The sequence below is a fragment of the Colius striatus genome, chromosome 4, assembly GCF_028858725.1.
Source record: "Colius striatus isolate bColStr4 chromosome 4, bColStr4.1.hap1, whole genome shotgun sequence".
Taxonomy (NCBI): Eukaryota; Metazoa; Chordata; class Aves; order Coliiformes; family Coliidae; genus Colius; species Colius striatus.
The window spans coordinates 74,324,123-74,344,562 of NC_084762.1; the positions used below are offsets into that span (position 1 = coordinate 74,324,123).

General features: G+C 41.6%; 1 protein-coding gene across 1 annotated transcript in view; it reads left to right on the forward strand.

Moving 5' to 3' along the window:
- LAPTM4B (lysosomal protein transmembrane 4 beta) overlaps nucleotides 1-20,440 on the forward strand; it is a 66,792-nt gene that overhangs the window by 43,970 nt on the left and 2,382 nt on the right. The window contains exon 6 of the mRNA XM_061995253.1: nucleotides 730-825. Within this exon, the coding sequence (XP_061851237.1) occupies nucleotides 730-825 (96 nt within the window). The remainder of the gene's footprint in view (nucleotides 1-729; nucleotides 826-20,440) is intronic.

Genomic DNA, 20,440 nt, shown 5'->3' on the forward strand with positions numbered 1-20,440 from the left:
CAAATAAATTGTTTCTTTTCAAAAGGAATTATTTTCATTAGGTGTGCTGTAATACTAAGTATCTGGAATAGTAAGCTTCATTCAGATAGGTATAGATTGCAGTATCTCTGCCTAGATGGAGCGGCTTGCAGTGCAACACAAATGTTCGTAGTCACAGAACCATACAATCACAGAATGGTTCAGGTTGGAAGAGACCTGTAAAGGTCATCCAGTCCAACTCCCCAGTCATGAGTAGGGACATCTTCCACTAGGCCAGACTGCTCAAAGCCCCGTTCAACCTGACCTTGAACACTGCCAGGGATCCACAGTTTCTCTGAACAACCTGTTCCAGTGCCTCACCACCCTCATCTTAAAAAATTTCTTCATTATGTCTGATCTAAATCTATCCTTTTTCAGTTTAAAACTGCTGCCCCTTGTCTTCTCACCACAGACCTTGGTAAAAAGTCTCTCTCCATCTTCCTTATAAGCCTCTTTTATATTTTGAAAGACCATAGTAAAGTCTCTCCAGAACCTTCTCTTCTCAATACCGAACAACCTCAACTCTATCAGTATGAGGGACAGTGCTGGATTATTCACAGAGCCTGTACACATACTTATAGCCACTGCAGCCAACAAAGTGGCTGTCCCGTGCTTCTATCAGGCTCATATTCTTTTTATATAAGTGCTCTAACAGAAAAATGCACGTGGTTTATTTGTCTGCACAGAGTGATAATTTCCTTTTCTTTGCAGGGTTACTTGATAAGCTGCGTGTGGAACTGTTACCGATACATTAATGGCAGAAACAACTCGGACGTGTTGGTGTACATTACCACTAATGACACTGCGGTAAGGATGTCAGAGCATAAACCGTTACCTAATGTGATGCATTCCATAGCTGTTTCATTTTCATTTCTGACTCTTTAATTAACCATCTTGATTACAATTAGACTTGAAATTTAACAGAATCGTGTTCTGTGGTTATGAGTCACATCTATTGCTAAAACATTGGGTTTATTTTATGCATATGCCCTGCTAAAAAGAATGTCTGTTAAGCAAAAGCAACAGCGTATCTCATGGCCCCAGGAATAACCTCCATTTCTGAGCTCTCCAGCTGTGTAATGATCTGGACAGTGGGAGGACTGATTAGGAACTAAGGATGCCATGGTCTACACTTTCTATGAAATGTAGATTTAGCTGTAGAAACTGTAATTTAAGACACTCAGAAGCTGGTGTAGTGCTTTACACACTCACAGAGAGGAGCTAAAAGGCAACTAAAGTTGAGTGATTCATCTCCCAGTGCATGATGGGTTTTCTATAGTAAGGAGACAGAATGAAACAAAAATTGACATGAAAGAAATGAATGAACAGATTTTAACCTCAAAAAATGGAAGATGTCAGTTCACTTTATAGTAGTCTAGTGCTGACATGCATATGTGCAAGGCACAACTGCTGAACAATGTCTTGCTTGTTGCAGAAGGCACTGAAAGAATATAAGAAAGAATCTCTGGAAAGAGCCAATTCTGTTTGCAGATGCATGTCTGTGGAGCTGCTTGGTTCCACCCAAGCCACACACTGAGGACACTGTGCCAAATCAGTCCCAGAGGTGTCTCCACTGGTTTATGTAATGATATTCTTTACGTCATTGACAGAATGAAAGCAGTACGAATTTGGTCCTTTGGATCATCTGTGTAAAATTTCAGGATTGCCTCCTCAGGTTTTACTAATCGTGGGTGGTCTCCACATGCTGAGGTATTAGACCATCAACTTTAAACCACTGGAATGAGTGATTCCTGTGCCGCCACAAGGGCTTAGAAAACTATTACTATTTTTACATTAAAATTGTAATTCTTGCATAGTTACTTGTCTTCTGTACCTGGAGCTTTAAGGAAATCATAAGTTTTACAGACTATGGTCAGAGTTGGCAACCAGGACATTTAAGTAGAAAAATATGGGTTTATTGAAAGCTAAGAAGTATTACTACTTTCTTTACTGGAATCTACTGTGAATAAAAGGAGGAGTTTTATGTGAAATCATTTTGATTGCTCTTTTGTCCAGCCTGTGGGTAGTTGTAACTCAGCTTCAAACACGGCTAATTCTGCAACCCACAGAACTGGCAAACTCGGTGATGGGTGAGCATCAGCTGGATTAACCAGGAAACTAAACTTACCGTGGCTTTTTAAAAGCTGCATTAAAGCCACTTGCTCCATTGCTGCCTTTACAAAGTAAATGACATTGGTTTTCAGAGATGCCTGGTTACGAAAACTCCTGTTGGTACTTTTGTATTTAGTAATTACCAAAGGGGCTCGAGCTGTCTCCTCACCTTTAAAGCACTTGTCTTTCTTTGAGGAAAGAAAAACCTTTTATCCCATTTACAGATGACATATTCTTGCACTGAGAGTTTAATTTAACTTTGCTTATCTCGATCTTACAAGGCAGCTATGACAAAGGCAGGTTTTGGAAAAGGTGTGCATTCCTAGCTAGTGCCTTGACCACTGGACTCTTCTTCTTTTGTCAATATTTACACCTCTTTAATTTGAATATGGTCATAATCTCTTGTTTTTGGGTATGATATATCTGTTGTGCATTCTTTCTATGTATGTTCAGTGAGATGATGTTAGATCAGATCCTGTAGAAAGAGCTGTTTGGGAATTTATCATCTTATTCAGGAGTACAGAAAAGCCCAGGGGCAATGCTGCTGGGTAAGAGTTTCTCAGGCCCAGCCAGAGAGGCAGGGGGAGAAAGACTCACTAACAGCCTAGGATTTGAATTAGTTATTTGGGGTGGAGACAAGCTTCATTCAAACCCATGTCTGACTGCTCCTCTCCAGTCAGGATGAGCTCCTTCACACCTAGGTGACACAGTCACTCTCTGTCTCTTGCACATCCTTCCCTGGCAAGCTCGATGGACACCCACCAGTGCAGTGTACTCAGCAATGTTATGAAGGAACGGATATGCCCCTGAGCAGACTCTCCATTTCTTCTGTTCATTGCTGAGCTTCAGCAAGGAACAACAGCTTGTAGAGTTAAAGCCTCATCATTCTCCACTGTAAAACAGAAGATGGTTCTTCCTTCCCTTCACCTCCGCAAGTCATAGACACAAACCCATTTTTTTTCATATGTTTATATTGGAACACATTAGCAAAAAGCCCTTTTCACATGACTGTAAAAAGGGAAGCTCAACACAATTGGATACAAAAGTTTTTGAAATGAATTGTGGAAGAATAGGGCTTTGACATTTCAGTGCAGAGGAGCTTTGAGAGTTTAGGACTCTTGAAGAAGCCTCTTGAAATTTTGAAAAGCTCTGATAGGTCACTGCTGCCTATTGAATTTTATAATATTCTCCCAACACTCAAGTGTTCTTTTGTATTGAAACGATTTTTTTTTTCATTTGTATTGATGCTGAGAAACTTCTTTTGGGAGGCTCCTTCACACCAACTTGTCTTTAAATGATAAAGTACAACTTTCTTAAAAAATGTGGGTCAATCTCTGCCCTCTGCTTTGAAAGAAATGTGTCATTTTTAGAATCAAACCTACTGCCTGAATTCCAACAGAGGTACAGGTCATATCTGCGGAGCATAGTCTCATCTTCAGGGATGTTTTTTTGATATATACTTATCATCAGCATAAGCTGGCTGTACAAATGGAACTCAATATTTAGGTATAATAGCTACAATTTAAAGTAACAAGTTTTTAAACGTGCCCCAAAACTTCCAAAATCTAAAGATCAGATCCCAGCAGCTACCTGCTAATATTTCCTGTACTGCATAATAATTAATACACAGAATCACAGAATCTCGAGGGCTGGAAAGGATCTTGAAAGATCTTCTAGTCCAACTCCCCTGACAGAGCAGGACCACCTAGAGTAAGTCACACAGGAACTTTTCCAGACGGGATTTAATGTCTCCAGAGTAGGAGACTCCAGAACCCATCTGGGCAGCCTCTTCCAGTGCTCCATCACCCTCACAGTAAAGAAATTCTTCCTTGTATTTCTTTGGAACCTTTTATGTTCCAGCTTGTACCCATTGCCCCTTGTCCTATCATTGGCCATCATTGAGAACAGCCTGGCTCCATCCTCCTGACACCCACTCTTTATGTATTTGTAAACATTAATGAGATCACCCCTCAGTCTTCTCCAAGCTAAAGAGCCCCAGCTCCCTCAGCCTTTCATCAGAAGGGAGATGCTCCATTCCCTTCATCATCTTGGTGGCCCTACATTGAACTCTCTCCAGCAGCTCCCTGTCCTTCTTGAATTGAGGGACCCAGAACTGGACACAATATTCCAGATGCTGTCTCACAAGGGCAGAATAGAGGGGGAGGAGAACCTCTCTTGACCTACTGCCCACATCCCTTCTAATAAACCCCAGGATGCCCTTGGCCTTCTTGGCCACAAGGACACATTGCTGGCTCATACTCATCCTGCTGACCACCAGGACCCCCAGGTCCCTTTCCCCTACACTACTCTCTAACAGATCATTCCCCAACTTGTACTGGTACATGGGCTTGTTTTTTCCCAGATGCAGGATTCCACATTTGCCCGTGTTGAATTTCATTAGGTTTCACCCTGCCCAACTCACCAGGTCTCACTGAATGGCAGCACAGCTTTCTGGTGTCAGCCACTCCCCCCAGTTTAGTATCATCAGCAAACTTGCTGACAATGCCCTCTGTTCCCTCATCAAGGTCATTAATGAAGATATTGAACAGTGCTGGTCCCAGCACTAACCCCTGAGGGACTCCACTAGACATAGATCTCCAACTAGACCCTGCCCCATTGATCATAACTCTCTGCCTTCTTCCCTTTGACCAAATAACAATCCACCTCACTACCTGATCATCCAGTCCACATTGTCTCAGTTTTGTTGTGAGGATGCTGTGGGAGACGGTGTCAAACGCTTGACTGAAATCAAGATAAACCACATCCACTGCACTACCACCTGGTTATGTCTTCATAAAAGGCTGGAAAAAGTGATCTTTGAATAGAGACCTTTATCTTGGGCCTCTTTATCCTCTTATACCCTGTGCCATGAGATGTCCTGTAGCAATTGCTTGAAAAGGCCAAAGTTGGCCCTGCTAAAGTCCAAGGTTGTGATCCTGCTTGGTATTCTGCACCTAAAGCACAAGATCCTGAACTCCACTGTCGTGTTGTCACTGCAGCCAAGGCCGCCCTCAACCTTCACCTCTTCAACCAGACCCTGCTTGTTTGTGAGTACAAGATCCAGTGGTGCTCCTCTCCTAGTTGGCATATCTACCTTTTGCATCAAGAAGTTATCATCGATGCACTGAAGGAACCTCCTGGACTGTCAATGACTAGCTGTCTAGGGTCTTCCCGCAGATGTCTGGGTTGTTGAAATCTCCCATTGGAACCAGGGCCTGTGATTTTTTTTTTCCCAACTGCCTGTAGAAGGCATCATCAACTTCCCCAGCCTCATCAGGTGGCCTGTAATAGACACCCACACAGTGTCACACATGCTAGCCTGACCCTTAATTCACCTTGTCTATACTCTACACACAAGACTTTTTTTTTTTTTAAAGTTACAAAGTTTCCATGTTCTGGATACTGTATTACAAAAGAAACATTTATAATAGAGTTTAGACATGGGCTAGCCTATGGGTTAGTTTACTGCCTGACTTAAAAGATCTGGTTTATGTATTGCCATTAGAAATTCGGAATCTTTCTGCAGTTACATAAATATTTTAAATTAAGAAATTTATGACCACAAACATTTTATTACTGTGTCTTACCATTTTTTTTGGGAGAGCTATCTTCAAAAAAATCTTTAAAATGAAATATATACCTTATTGTCTATTACAATTTGCACTCAGGGGAAAAAAAGAAATCTCTACCTCCAATAACAAATCATCAACAAATTGATCCTTGTACTGAAAATGGAAAAGGAATGCATAAACCCTAGTTCTCTAGTAACTCTAAATACAGACAATTAAATAGCCATAAACAATTGCATTCATGTCATGATTACTTGATGATTGTTGTGTACTGGGGTTGTTCAGCTTGGAGGAGACTGAGGGGGAACTTCATTAATACTTACAAGTATTTTAAAAGTATATGTCAAGGGGATGAGGCAGTCCTTTTTTTTTCTGTAGTGTTCAGTAATAGGATTAGGAGTAATAGACAAAACCTGGAACACAAAAAGTTCCACTTAAGGAAAAACTTCTTTACTGTAAGGGTGATGGAGCCCTGGCACAGGCTGCCCCGGGAGGGTGTGGAGTCTCCTCTGGAGGTTTTCAAAACCTGCCTGGACCTGTTACTATGCAACCAGATCTAGGCAGATCTGCTTGAGCAAGGGTGTTGGACTAGATGATCTTCAGAGGTCCCTTCCAATGCTTACCATTCTGTGATTCAGTGATTCTATGATTCTCAGCTGGTCACGTGGTGGAAATCTACTGATACGTCCCTCCATGAGATGAGCTTTTGTGCTTTCTGTCCCCATGCAGAACTGCTCTGACAATATGCTCATTGCCAATTTCCTACGTGCATCATGCCTTCTCTTGTGCTTCTAATGAGGTCCTCTCTACATACCCCTCTCTGTTACCAGCTCTCAATTCAGTAAAATTCATTTTTTAAAAAATAACCATCTGTCTTTCTGCCTTCCTCCTGTCCATCTAATCTTCATGCCATCAAAGCCATGAGAACAATTTTAGTGTGGACTAACCTGGGGAGGAAATTCCCGGCATAGAAATTTCCAGTTAGTTTCTTCTGCTCAGACCAGTTCTTATAAATAATACTCATAGATTTGAATTGTAACTAACCTGGTAGCTGCATTTATCAGCTATCAGATAATGTGATTTTTGTCACTCAATGTAAGCAGTTTAAGCCATCCTTTTTGCAGGTGTGCCATCTGCATCCCCACTGAAGGCTGTGAGCGGGATATCCCTCCTGCCCCTGTTAGGTGAGGGGTCATAGAATCATAGAATCATAGACTGGTAGGGGTTGGAAGGGACCTTTAGAGATCATCTAGTCCAACACCCCTGCAGAAGCAGGTTCACCTAGATCAGGTCACACAGAAACACGTCCAGGTGGGTCTTGAAGACCTCCAAGGAAGGAGACTCCACAACCCCTCTGGGCAGCCTGTGCCAGGGCTCCCTCACCCCAACAGTGAAATAGTTTTTTCTTATGTTTAAGTGGAACCTTTTGTGTTCCAGCTTCATCCCATTACCCCTTGTCCTGTTGCTAGCTACTGCAGAAAAAAGGGATGTCCCAACCTCCTGACACCCATCCTTTAGATATTTTGTAAATGTTAATAAGATCACCCCTCAGTCTCCTCTTCTCCAGTCTTAACATCCCCAGTTCCTGCAGCCTTTCCTCACAAGAAAGATGTTCCATTCCCCTGATCATCTTAGTGGCCCTGCACTGGACTCTCTCTGGAAGTTCTCTGTCCCTCTTGAGCTGAGAGACCAGAACTGGACACAGGACTCCAGATGAGGCCTCATCAGGGCAGAGTAGAGGGTGAGCAGAACCTCCTTTGACCTGCTGGCCACACTCTTCTTGATGCATCCCAGGATGCCATTGGCCTTCTTGGCCATGAGGACACATTGCTGGCTCATATGTAGCTTATTATCAGTCAGGACTCCCAGGTCTAAGGGTCTTCCTCCTTTTGTGGATCCTGAGTGAACATTGACACCATACAAATGAACCCAGCCTGGCTCCATGAACAGACTGTGTCATGGGGTGAGGAGACCCCCTCAGTGGTGGGCAGCAAAATAGGCTGTACCCCCCAGTCAGTGGTAAGACATGACCCTCTTATGCTCCAGGAGCTGTTAACGCCAGGACCTGTGGATCCAGCTGTGTACATTAGTTGCAGCAGAGTCACTTGGGGATATGGTATCATCTCCCTCCTCTAAGTATTTTTCCAATATTTCTCTCCCCTTAGTTTCTAGAGGTGACTGTAGGAGATTTGGGCATGGCAGTAAAGTGGCTCCCCCCACAGTGAACTGTAGTTAACCTGAAGATTTTTTTTTCTACTTTCCCAATCTGGGATTTCTTTTTCCTGCCAACTGCTCATGGATGAAGATTCAGTTTCCTCAATAATTTAAACTGTGACAGCAGTACCATGGAAATGTTCATCCAATTTGGAAAAATTGCCAGCATACAAGTGCAGAAGATAACTCAAAGTTAGACATGTTGTTCTTCACAGCAGGAACCTCCTGCTCTTGGTAAGCCAGGGGATTTAGTTTCATTTCTTTTTAACTTTCATTGAAGCCAATCAATGGAAGTTTCATCTCTGGTCATGCTGCCAGTGGAGATGAAATGTAAAGCTGTAAATCTCTCTTCAAAGCGAGATTTAGATCCTATGTACCTTATCAAATCCAGTGGATCCTATCTGACTTATATTTATCCATGATGGTTATTAAGTAATCTGTTTTTGCAATGCATTCCTTCTATGCACATGATATCAAATAAGTAGGCTGTAATTGATCTGTCAACACTTTTGTTTGCTCTTTCTCAAAGTACTAGGAGACCTATTTGAGAACTGCAGTTAGGTCTTTCATTCTTGCTGGATGATTTCTTTGAGCAGAGGAAGAGTATTCTTTGGTAAGGCTGGAAAATCCATTCTTTTATGTTATTGTACATGTGTGTATACGTGATTAGTTTAGCTATGGATGGAGAGGACGACCCTTACAGCCATGCTGATTAAATAGACTGAAGCATGAGGTGGAGCCCAGAGGCAGACAAAGCATGTGGCAAGAGCTCTTGTTTCTGATAGGTGCTTTAGGACTTGTGCTTTCCAACTGATGAGACAGTTTGGGGGTAGTACATTTCAGAGTAGAAGACAACTTGGAGAAAAATCCCACTTCAAAGATGTTTTCCATAATATGGCGTAAAACTCCTACAAACTTGGCAGCGTTCATCAGGTAGCTGGTCTCGTATAGCAGTTTGTGTGCAGAACATTCTTACTAGGCCACTAGATTACACTAGTAATCTGGATGTTTTCAGTGTGTAGTAACCATAAACATACTTTAAAGTGAACAAACACCACAAATGAATACTCCTGGCACGACTCACTCTCTGAGCCCTTCTCAGGGCCTCTAACTGAATCCAGGCAGAGGACCTCTGACCTTCCCTAGTGGAAACTGTCTGATAAAATCTTCAAAAGGGAATGCAGGTAGAACAGAGGCAGAAAAGATAAGAAAAAGCAGAGGAAAGAGAAGAAAAAGGAAAAAAGGGTATAGGCATAACTACCCAGTGCTTGAAGTAAAAGGAGTGATTAGTAACCACATGCAAAAGTCTGCATGAGACCTGGGAGTGTGGTTTAAATGCTGGATCTGATTTTCTGCAGAATTGCACTTATAAACATTCCCAGAGCAATGTCTTCAATCAGAGAATCTTCAAAGGGCTTAGGTTCCACACAGATGCCAGCATTCACATCTTGCTAGAGTGCATATGCAACATCTGCACTTTCTCGTCTTCTCTTTGATTCTGAGTTGCAGAAAAGTATCATGACAGTCTGTGTCTACCAGAAAACAGCTATTCAGCTGCTCCAGCATTTCATAGTCTACGTGCAGTGAAGCCCTGTCCCATATCATTTACCCTTTAATCTTAGCAAAGAGATTGTTGTGGGGTTTTTTTTTTAACTTTCCCATCTTATTATCTCTTTCTTCTACTGCTTCTTTGTTTATGGAAGGATTCTGTCTTAAAATCCAGCATTCCCTATGGTCTGAATTGGTTCATGCTGCCCGTTTGCTCTGTTGCTTAGTTTTATTTGCTAATGACATTTCTCTTTATAAGTCTCACCTGTTACTGGTGTGGTGCTTTAGCCCTGGCTGGGTGCCAGGTGCCCACCAAATTGTTCTATCACTCCCTCTCCTAAACTGAACAGAGGAGAGAGAGAAAAAAATACACAGATAGGTTTGTGAGTCGGGATAAGGACAGGGAGATCAGTCAACAATTAGTGTCACAGGCAAAACAGACTCAACTTGGGGAGAAAAGGGTTTGATTTATTAAATGAACCAGAACAGGGAGATGAGAAAAAAAAAAAGAATCTTAAAACACCTCCCCCCACCCCTCCCTCTTCCCAAGACTCTCCTTCCTTCCCCCTCAGCAGCGCAGGGGATGGGGGTTGTGGTCAGTTCATCACAGATGGACTTTGCTGTTGCTGCTTCTCAGGGGGAGGCCTCCTCACGCTTCCCACTGCTACAGTGTGGGGTTCCTCCCACTGGAGACAGTCCCTCACAAACTTCTCCAGCGTGGGTCCTTCCCATGGGCTGGTTCCTCATGAACTTCTCCAGCGTGGGTCCTTCCCATGGGCTGGTTCCTCATGAACTGCTCCAGCACGGGGCTTCCCACGGGGGCAGCTCCTCACACATTGCCCCAACGTGGGTCACCCACCAGGAGAACAGTCCTTCAGGTACCAACTGCTCCAGCCTGCATCCCTCACAGGATCACAAGTCCTGACAGCAAACCTGCCTGGTGTGGGCTCCTCTGTCCCCACAGACTTCCAGGTCCTGCCAGGAACCTGCTCCAGGGTGAGCTTCCCACAGAGTCACAGCCTCCTTCAGGCATCCACCCGTGCCAGTGTAGGCTCCTCCACAGGCTGTGAGTGGATCTCTGCTCCCCTGTGGCCTCCATGGGCTGCAGGGGCACAGCTGCCTCATCATCATCCTCACCACAGGTCACAGGGGAGTCTTTGATCCAGGGCCTAAGCACCTTCCTCCCCCTCCTTCTCCACTGACCTTGACGTCTGAGGAGATGTTTTCACATTCTCACTCCCTGTTGCTGCTGCAGTTTAGTAACTGCATAACGACTTCTTCCCCTTCTCCAATACATTATTCACAGAGGTGTTACCTCGGTCACTAATTGGCCAGGCCTGGGTCAGCTGCAGGGTCCAGCTTAGAACTGACTGGCCCTAGCCCTACCACCTACAGGAGAAGCTTCTGGCAGCTCTTTGTCTAAAGAAGCCATCGTTGTAGCCCCCCTGCTACCTGGCCCAGGCAAAACCACTACAGCTGGGGAGCTGCTGTCATAAGCCAGCTGTACTGTTTAGAACAGGCTATTCATGGTGCCATGTTATGACAAATACCCTCTTAAGTTTAAAAATAAGGTTTCCAAAACATTTTCACTTGTCATTACAGCTGTTAAATTTACTTATAAGTTAAATTACAGGATCAAAAGATACACATTTATCTATTTCCTTCAGTAGATTTTAATTTTAGACACAAAACCCTGTATGTGATTCTGTGATTTATGCTTGCAGCTCAAATACTAGAATTATTCTATTGCAAGACAATTCATGAGAAATTTGCAATAGAAACAGAAAAAATCTGTTCTTGGTGTTCATAATTAGATTAAAAAGAAGACATGAAATGGGGATATGGAATTTAAATATTCTAAATCTTTTTGGATTTGCTAATTGAGAGTGTTGCAATGTAGGAAAAAACAGAGTGTTCATATATTTGCAGTGTTTCTTTACAGACCTTTTTTTTCTAACAGGGTTATTTCATTGCCATCTGACAGCTGCTGTTTTGTGGGCTTCAAAATATGAGTCAAAGCCTTCAGTATAATTCCAAGGATATGTATCAAGTGTGGTAAAAGCCGATGACAACTTAAATCCCTGTTGTCAAGGATATGTGGGTGTGTAAGCTAGAGCCGTGTGTATAAGCTGAACCATGTGTGAATTTTCCAGGTCTCAAGTTGTAGTTACAGTATTTAATGCAGGACAGAGGAGGCCTGCATTCACTCAGGCAGGTATTACCCAAACAGGGAAATGCAAAAGAGGCAAAGTCCCCAGCTGCCATTAGCTGTGCTGTGTTTTTATGGCCATTTGGTTGGCCCACCCTGGAAGCCCTACCCTTCTGTGGAGCTGCTCTTCCCAGAGGCAGTCCTGCCTGCAGCTCCAGCACTGGCTCATCTGCTATCTTTGCATCACATCCCCTTGCACAGCGCAAGCCTGGCCTTTGCCAAGTAAAGGAGGAACTCCTTGCACATCCCAGTCCCTCCATCCCAAAGCCTCTGTGCCCAACCTTCCCCACCACCATAAGCCATGTGGATGCAAACAGAACGTTGGCCATCAGTCAAGTGCAAGCCATCACTGTGTGGAAGCCATGCTCTGCTCCCTGCCAGTGAGGAGCACCCAGCAGCGGTGATTTGGCTGAGGGTGTGACCACAAGCGAGAGATCTGATTTCTTGTGGTTATTAATGGCTTCTGGTGATTTCTGGACCGTTCTTTCAGCCTGATTTCAGTTCACTTTAATAGCTCCCACAGAGCAACTATACTTTTCCCAAGTATCCCTCAGGACTCTTTATGGACACAGGACTGTCTGCTGCGGTCTGTCCCAAACTGCACAACACTTGTGGTTTTCATCCTCTATCTTAAGGGCAGCGATAAAAGCGAGCAAAGTCTACTTTAAATGAACTCTGTGACAAAAACTCAGCTTCAGAAAGAATATATCTGAGTGGGCATTTGTGTACCAGATTTATAAGATCCGCAAGTTGTAGGAGTTTCTGATTGACAGGAGTTTTACAGATGTGATTTACTAACATTAATGGATTTTTATGTAATCATAAGGCTTTTCCCTCAAGCTGTCAGTTCACTACCTCTCATGACACTAGCCTTTTGTAGTTTTAATACAGTATTACAATAATTTGGTTATAAACAAGGCTTCCCTTCAGTGTTCGCTAGGAACTGTCTAAATACACTGTTCAAGAGAAACTGTATTTTATATTATATTATGCCTTATTTTTTGATAGTGATATTAAAAGAATACATTTGCATTAAAAATTGTGGAAAGGATATATGAGGGACAGAAATAAAGATTGGTCACCTCAAAATCCCAAATCTTACTACTCCCAAGCATTATAATGAGACTTCAAAATCTACCTCCAAGTTTTACAGCTGGCACATCTCTCTGTTGTGGTGCCCAAAGTATATTTCATTTCTTCAGTTCTGATGACATACAGGCAAGTACTCTCTGAGAAAGCACGTGCTTACCCAGCAAATGCTGATTTTGAAAAACATTGAAAAAACTGAAAAAATAAATATCATCTGTCCATACAAAATCACAATGCACAACTAGAGATACAGCAGTAAAGGGCTAGCCAAGGTGTAGGCCTGAGGTGGACTATCCCTCCGTGCCTTTGAATGGAGAGGGTAATTACACCATTACTCTGGATGACTTTTATGAGGCTGCACATGATGGAAAAAGACAATAGCTTCCTGAATCCAATTTTCCTCTCACGCAAGGGTAATCACAATCTGTCCCTAATATTGCTGTGTTCTAGTAATAGATACATTTATTCCTCTGTCTAGAGTACTGAAAAGATTGTGCTGCTTCATTACAGAAATCCATAAACTCATGTAAAATTTCTCAAGTAGTGTCTTGGAGAGCTAGTGGCTTGGAATAAACAAGCAGTTTTGTCAGAGGAAAACAAAACATACCAGCTCTAACTTTGCACAGATGATTTTGCAGCACTGAGGCCTACTTCTTTGCTGAATGAGGTTATTAATTATCTCTGAGCTGTTCTGCTTACAGTTACTCCATCTGTAACCATGCTAGTGTGATTTCTAAAGGAAATGCATACACATAAAACCAAAAATACTTCCTGACATGTTGAGAGGAAGGTTTCCTGGGATTTATTTGACAGAAAACATATCATGAAGCCCTTAAATTGTAATTAACTAGCACATTTTGGACAAACTTTCAAGCAAAAGCATCTGTACATAAAGCAAAGTAAAACATACCTCATTTCACATTAAATATTATCTGGCTTGGTTATAAACCTTTGGCCTATACCCAGAGCTTTTTTTAGGAGGAAAAGAAAGATGGGAAAGGGTTTTTTTGCAAACATTGCTCTCTGACTTCCTTAGAAATGGTTGCTTCGACTGGACTCATTTGACCAGAGCAGACATTTACATTGTCAACAGTCACCTCAGAAGCAGATATTTATAAGAATAGAATCTAAAGGGCAGTCAGTCTCATCTGGAAGGACATCTAGCACAAGTCAGGTAGGTGAAAGTGCCTGCTGCAATTCTGAGCCTGAAGAAAGCTTCATCCAGCTCCCTGCCCAGCACCCTCTGTAGTGCTTCTGTAATGGTTCTCCACGTGCTTGATCTTGGAGCTCTCTCTTCAGCCTAGACCCAAAACTGTCAAGTGAGTTTCTTAGCATGGAGAAATTAACTGTGGGCTACACTGTAGGGGAGCAAGGATCCTTAGTGAGATGAAGGAAAAATGAAATGTAAAATGTGTCTTCATGTTATGGAGGTAAAGATAAAACTCTGAATTCTCAAGGCACTTAGTTTTAATACCTTCTAACTCTTTCAGTTAATCTCTCTCCCTCAGTAATCTGAGTGTGCTTGTTCTTCAGGGCCAAATATTACCTACTTTTCTGAAGCTACCTCAGAGATGACCAGATCAGATGACTCAAAGGTGTAGTTTGCACCTGCAATTTACAAACTAAATTTTTTTAAGTAGTGGAAGACCTTGTCTGACTCACTTCTGAGATGTCTGAAAAGCCCGAGGCTGAAAAACTCTTGTGCACTCACTGTTAAAAACCACTTTTCTTCAGAAACTCTTGATAAATGCTACTTCTTCCCACCCTACATACAGAAATGTTAGAAACTTTTGAACAATGTGTTCAATAAGATCGTTATATATAGTAACTTCCAGTAAATTTTGTACAGGAAATAAATCATGTGCTATGTTAATAGGTTTATTTCCTTTCAAATGAGATTCAAAATTAACTATGTAATCAGTGATATTTGCGTATAGTCCAGCACTCGTCATACATAGTACTAAAGGAAATAGCTACCACCTGGTGCCTTGAGTTTCCAGAATGGGGCTCTGCTGAGAAGATGTGGATTTCTGAAAATTTTAAGAAAAAAAAATCATCTTAATTTTACATTTTCCTCTGTAATGTCAGACTTCTCCAAAGAAAACCACTTTGTCAAACTTGACTAGGAAAACATTACAAAGAGAGGTAATTGTTGTCAGCCTTTCCTGCATACAGAGTGAAATAATCAGCCAGCTAGAGCTGTTTATGCACACAGAAATCTTTTGTTTTCCCCAGGTGATCTTCATAATATTTGCATAGTTAAGAACCTAACAGTACATGAGGGCTGTTGGGACCATCTTGAACTAACAGGTGGTTGTGCCGGCAGGCTTCCCTCTAGAGCTGTTTGCAGGCTCACTACTTGCTTCACTGCAGCTGAGCACAGTTTAGGTTGTAGTTAATGGCTCCTCAAAGCACTGCAGCTGTGAGAAGAACTGTTCCTCTTGGCTGGGTGAATGCGAGGAGAGCAGGGAAGTAAACATGAAGTTAGTAAATGTGATTGCATGCCATTAAACTTTGCAATGGTGTTAGATTGGTAAAAGTCTGTGGTACAGACTGGAATCACTGAGATTAAATGAACCTGAAGTAGAGGACTGGTGCAAGTAGGCATGTGCTCCTTAAAACCACATCTTTCAATTCTGTTGTCTCTGAACCTGACACATCAGCCCTGTGCTATATCAAGGAGAAAATTTATCCTGAATTAGGAAAGGCATGCAGTGAGTGTACTTCATCCTACAGCTGTGTCAGAGTTTATCCCATCACCATGCCAAGGGCTGCACCTTGGACAGAGGCTCCCGGACAAGGAAATTCCTGTGGTTCATCACTCTGATCTGTGAAGCAGTCCAGCACTGGCTCAAGCACACTCTCAACATCTGCCTGCCACTATTAGCTGTTTGTGGTTACTCTCCATCCCTTTCTCCATAAACAACGAGTGAGGCCTGAACGCATTGTCACTTTGTATGGGACCGATGTGAAAGAGAAGGCTTCTTTTGCCCTCTCTCCCTTTCCTCCTTGTGTATTCACACAGGCATCCCATAAGGATTCCCAGTAGCCGTTTGGGTGTCTGAAATGTAAAGGTCACATCTGCAGAAGAGTGATACATAAGGCATACTTAGATGTGGTGAAGAGATTGGGCTAAAAACTTCCAGGCACAGTCTGAAATTTCATAGAATAATAGAATGGTAGACGTTGGAAAGGACCTTTAGAGATCATCTAGCCCAACACCCCTGCAGAAGCAGGTTCACCTAGATCAGGTCACACAGAAACATGTCCAGGCGGGTCTTGAAGACCTCCAAGGAAGGAGACTGCACAACCCCTCTGGGCAGCCTGTGCCAGGGCTCCCTCACCCCAACAGTGAAATGTTTTTTTCTTATGTTTAAGTGGAATCTTTTGTGTTCCAGCTTCATCCCATCACCCCTTGTCCTGTTGCTAGCCACTACAGAAAAAAGGGATGTCCCAACCTCCTGACACCCACCCTTTAGATATTTATAAATGTTAATAAGATCACCCCTCAGTCTCCTCTTCTCCAGTCTTAACATCCCCAGTTCCTGCAGCCTTTTCTCATATGAAAGATGTTCCATTCCCCTGATCAGCATGATGGCCCTGCACTGGACTCTCTCTGGAAGTTCTCTGTCCCTCTTGAGCTGGGGAGCCCAGAACTGGACAGCGTATTACAGATGAGACCTCACCAGGGCAGAGTAGAAGGGGAGAAGAACCTCCTTTGACCTGCTGGCCACACTCTTCTTGATGCATCCAAGATGCACTCTTCTTCATACATCCAATATTTCTGCAAATATTTATTTGGTTTAAATATTTCCACAATTTAGTCTCTCTAGCATAGATTCATATGCAAGTTTCATCCAAGAGAGTTTGAAGTCTGTCTTAAGGCTTCCAACACCCTTGAAGATGTTTCAAACAATATGTATGTTTTATAAATCAGAGATCTTCCTAAGACAAAGTCAAACAATTTCTCAAAAATCAAAAAGTCAACAACAGCACCGCAATTAAATTGCAGTAGGGATGACCTTAATTGCACTCAATACATTATCAACTGTGCCTGTCTATATACTGTGTATTGATGCAATGTGAAGCCCTTCAACATAAAGGACTGGAGTTTTTATTGAAAAGCCAAAGTTTGAGAAAACATCCTGAGTGCTCCCTACCACCGTAACTGCTTATTATACATAGTTGAGATCTAAGGTACTTTTTTGGCATTATCAGGTGCATTTTCTGTTCTAGAAGGTGTTAGAGGAAAGTATCTTATAGCTGTCTCTAAGAATGTTTGTTTCTAACAAGGCATCATCATGTCATGAGAACTCAAAAAATTTTCATATAGCTGCCCGCCAAGATGCTATTCAGACTCAAAGCTGTGGTGTGATGACTGCACCCAGAGAAGAATACAAACAGCCATGAAAAGAAGCGATCCAAAGCCCTCTGGAGACAGACAAAGTTTCTGTTTAGTCCAGTGAGTTTTGGGTGAGACCATTAAAAATGGAGAAGTAATCAATTATTCAAATATTTAAGTTCAGTCATACAGGACTAAGGACACTTTCTCCTCCAGAAATGTACTAGACACCAAACAGATCTAAGAGCTTGAGTTCAAACAGAAAGTCAAGCAAGATGAGAAAATCTGTACATGTGCTGAAGAAAATTTTCTACTGGAAATTTGGGTATAATGTTGAATCAACTGCAAAAATACAGATTACTGAAATTATGCAATTCCCCCCCCCCAAAGAAACCCATCTTTGTGTCAAGATTAACTACAAACTCTTTGAATATACATTTGCCAGTGTTTCTTCTTAGACATATTTCTAATCAATGTCTTTAAAAACCTATTCTCCAAAACCAGACTAACCAGGATGTAAAAACTAAGAAATGACATATGCTTATTTTAACTAAATATGTTATTGGCAAGCTTGTATGGTCATTATTTCTTTCAAAGAAGATCATCCTGCATCATGTACTTTATAATAGAGAGATGCTTATGAAATACATTTATCCAAACCATTTGGATGACAGCAGCTAAGTCAGGACCAGGGTTTCTTATGAGTCAGTTCTGGACTATTTCTGCATATTATACAAGAAGAGTACTTATCACAAAATGCTTAACTGGTATTAGAAGCAAAGCCCAGTACCTAGGACTTCGTGTCCCACTTCAGCAGCCTAACCATGGGGCTATATAGCTACACTTTCTCCTGTTTTCTTTCTTTTTACTATGGGAATGATGTCAAATACATGGGATCCCAGCCAGCACCATATATTCCACAACTTCTGAGTGCTTATTTCAATGTCTTGTCCATCACATTCATTCATCTTAACCTGTGTTTAATATCCTGTCTGTATTTTCTTTGTCTAACTCAAACACCACTAGACAAAGGTTGGCATTTTAAATTCTGCTATTTTACACTCATTTTTTATGGCTATTCTGTTCATATCAGGGAATGTGAGATCAGAATATTTAAAAATTTAAACACAAAAATGTGTGGGGAATAAGCCTGTAAAGTAGTCACTGATAAAACTGTTTAGATAAATAACCTTTGCCAGCAATAAAGTGACCATAACCATTATAGATATTTGGCAAATACTCTTTAGTCTTCTCCTGTACATGTTTGCTGGTGAAACTTCTACATAGTGGTGTCCCCAGTTCATACCTCACATATCTTGACCGGTCCTGTAGAAATTCATTTGCCTTAGGATTTAGCCAGTGTCTTCTCCAAAACTGCTCCTGTAGGTATTCCTGCCTCCCCTTACTTTTCATGGAAGTGTTGATAAATGAGGATGCATCTTCTGAGGGTCCTTGGGGCCATTGACCCCTGTACAAGTTTTGGGTCCATACAGCAAAAAAGAGTATTCACCTCCCAAGAGGTAAGCACCTCACCAGGGAGCTGTTCTCCTACCAGACAGATTTTATTTCATACAGGATTGAAGAGACTGAAGCTCACTCATATTAGCAAATCCTCCAGGATTTGCTAATACTGCAGATGACAGTAACCTCAGTGCTGAAGTAATAATATCGATATAACTACAGCAGTCTTAGGACACATTGAGGATCAGAGCACAGGAAGAGGTATTGTCCTTTGTCAATCAGCATGTAAACCTGGAAGATGGACAGCTTTTTGGATTTCATATCACACCTGATGAAGTGGACTCCAAACATGAAAGGAATGGACCACTGTTTGGGCTTAGCATTACAAGAGTAATCTTGTAATCATAAAGCAAATTTTCATCTCTAGATCAGATTTGGTTACTAATTATATTGCTTCATAATCAACTAATGAATGTGTGTCATTATGTTTGAGAACAAACAGTGCCTTTTTTAGTCACATAGGATTGAACTAGAAAGTCCTGTTATTAAACTAATGATCAACACTAGGCAGAAGATCTCAGCTGTAGTGTTTTTCACAGTTTACGTGTATTAGCAGTGTCATTTACTGAGGTTACATTACAAAATACATTGATGATTTTTATCACAGTATTTATTTGAAGTTCTATATGTTGTCCTAATTTCACTAGGTAAATAGTCTGTCATGAGCTGTTTGCACCATTCAAAGGTGACGTAAATTATTAAATGCTTCTCAATACAAGGCTTTTTAGATTATTTGGTGGATATGTGCATCATATATTGCATTTATAAGTTCAGACATATGGTATTAATAAAGACTGATGGCTGTGACAATTTCCTTTTGTAAACAATAAAACTTTTTTTATTAAGGGCTGAAGATGCCAAGGTAGCCATTCTGTAATCTAACAAACATGTGCGCAGATGTACATGAACACATGGCCATCAACTCATGCCTGTAAACTTACATAAGTATAATGTGAATCACTCTTGGAACTATCCCACAAAAGTCTGATCCAAAGTCTATTTAAATCTATAGAAAGATTCCCATTGATTTTTTTAATGTTGTGAATGAGATCCAAAAGGAATGATTATGAGTGTTTCTTTGCAGAAGGAGGTTATCAATTTCTTTAAGAAGTGGTGAAATCCTCTCATGGCAAAACTCCCATTGCCTTTATCAAGATCAGGATTTTCCCTATGTATGTTTAGACAATCAGCTTTATGTGCTCTCTAATGACCAAGAAGCAAAGCTAATAAGTCTGGAAATACCATTGTGAATAGTTGCTCTTCAGCTGCATCAAGTACTTCTGCCAATGTACTACAACTGATATTCTTACACAATATGAAGATGGTTTTGGGAATGTACACTCATTCTTCATTCAGACATCTACTTTATTCTCAGCCCCTGCTGGCGTTCCCTGTCCAAGTGCTCCTTTGCCTTTTCACATGCAAGCTAACTAATGTCAGTGCTGGTGCTATTAAAAATTGCATGATAGCTAGCACACTTACCTAAAGATGTAGAAATCTTGGTTCAAATCCCTCCTCTGCTCTGTGTTGCCTGAACTTGCATCTCTGATATCCTAGGAAGCTGTCTGGATTCCCATGAATGGGGATGATAAGTGATTAAAGCAGTCCTAATTTCTATTAGTTGTTTAAGGATTTGCTGAAGGACCGATGGGAATGTGAGTCTTCCTTCTCACAGCTGAGGCTCCCAGAAGCACAAAACTGGACATTTATTTAGATACTGGGCAATTTCTTCTCCATTTGCTTTCTTTCTCTCCAATCCAAAATAATTATTAGCTATTCCAGGGAGGCCTCAGAAAGAGAAATCTTCAGGACTTTTCT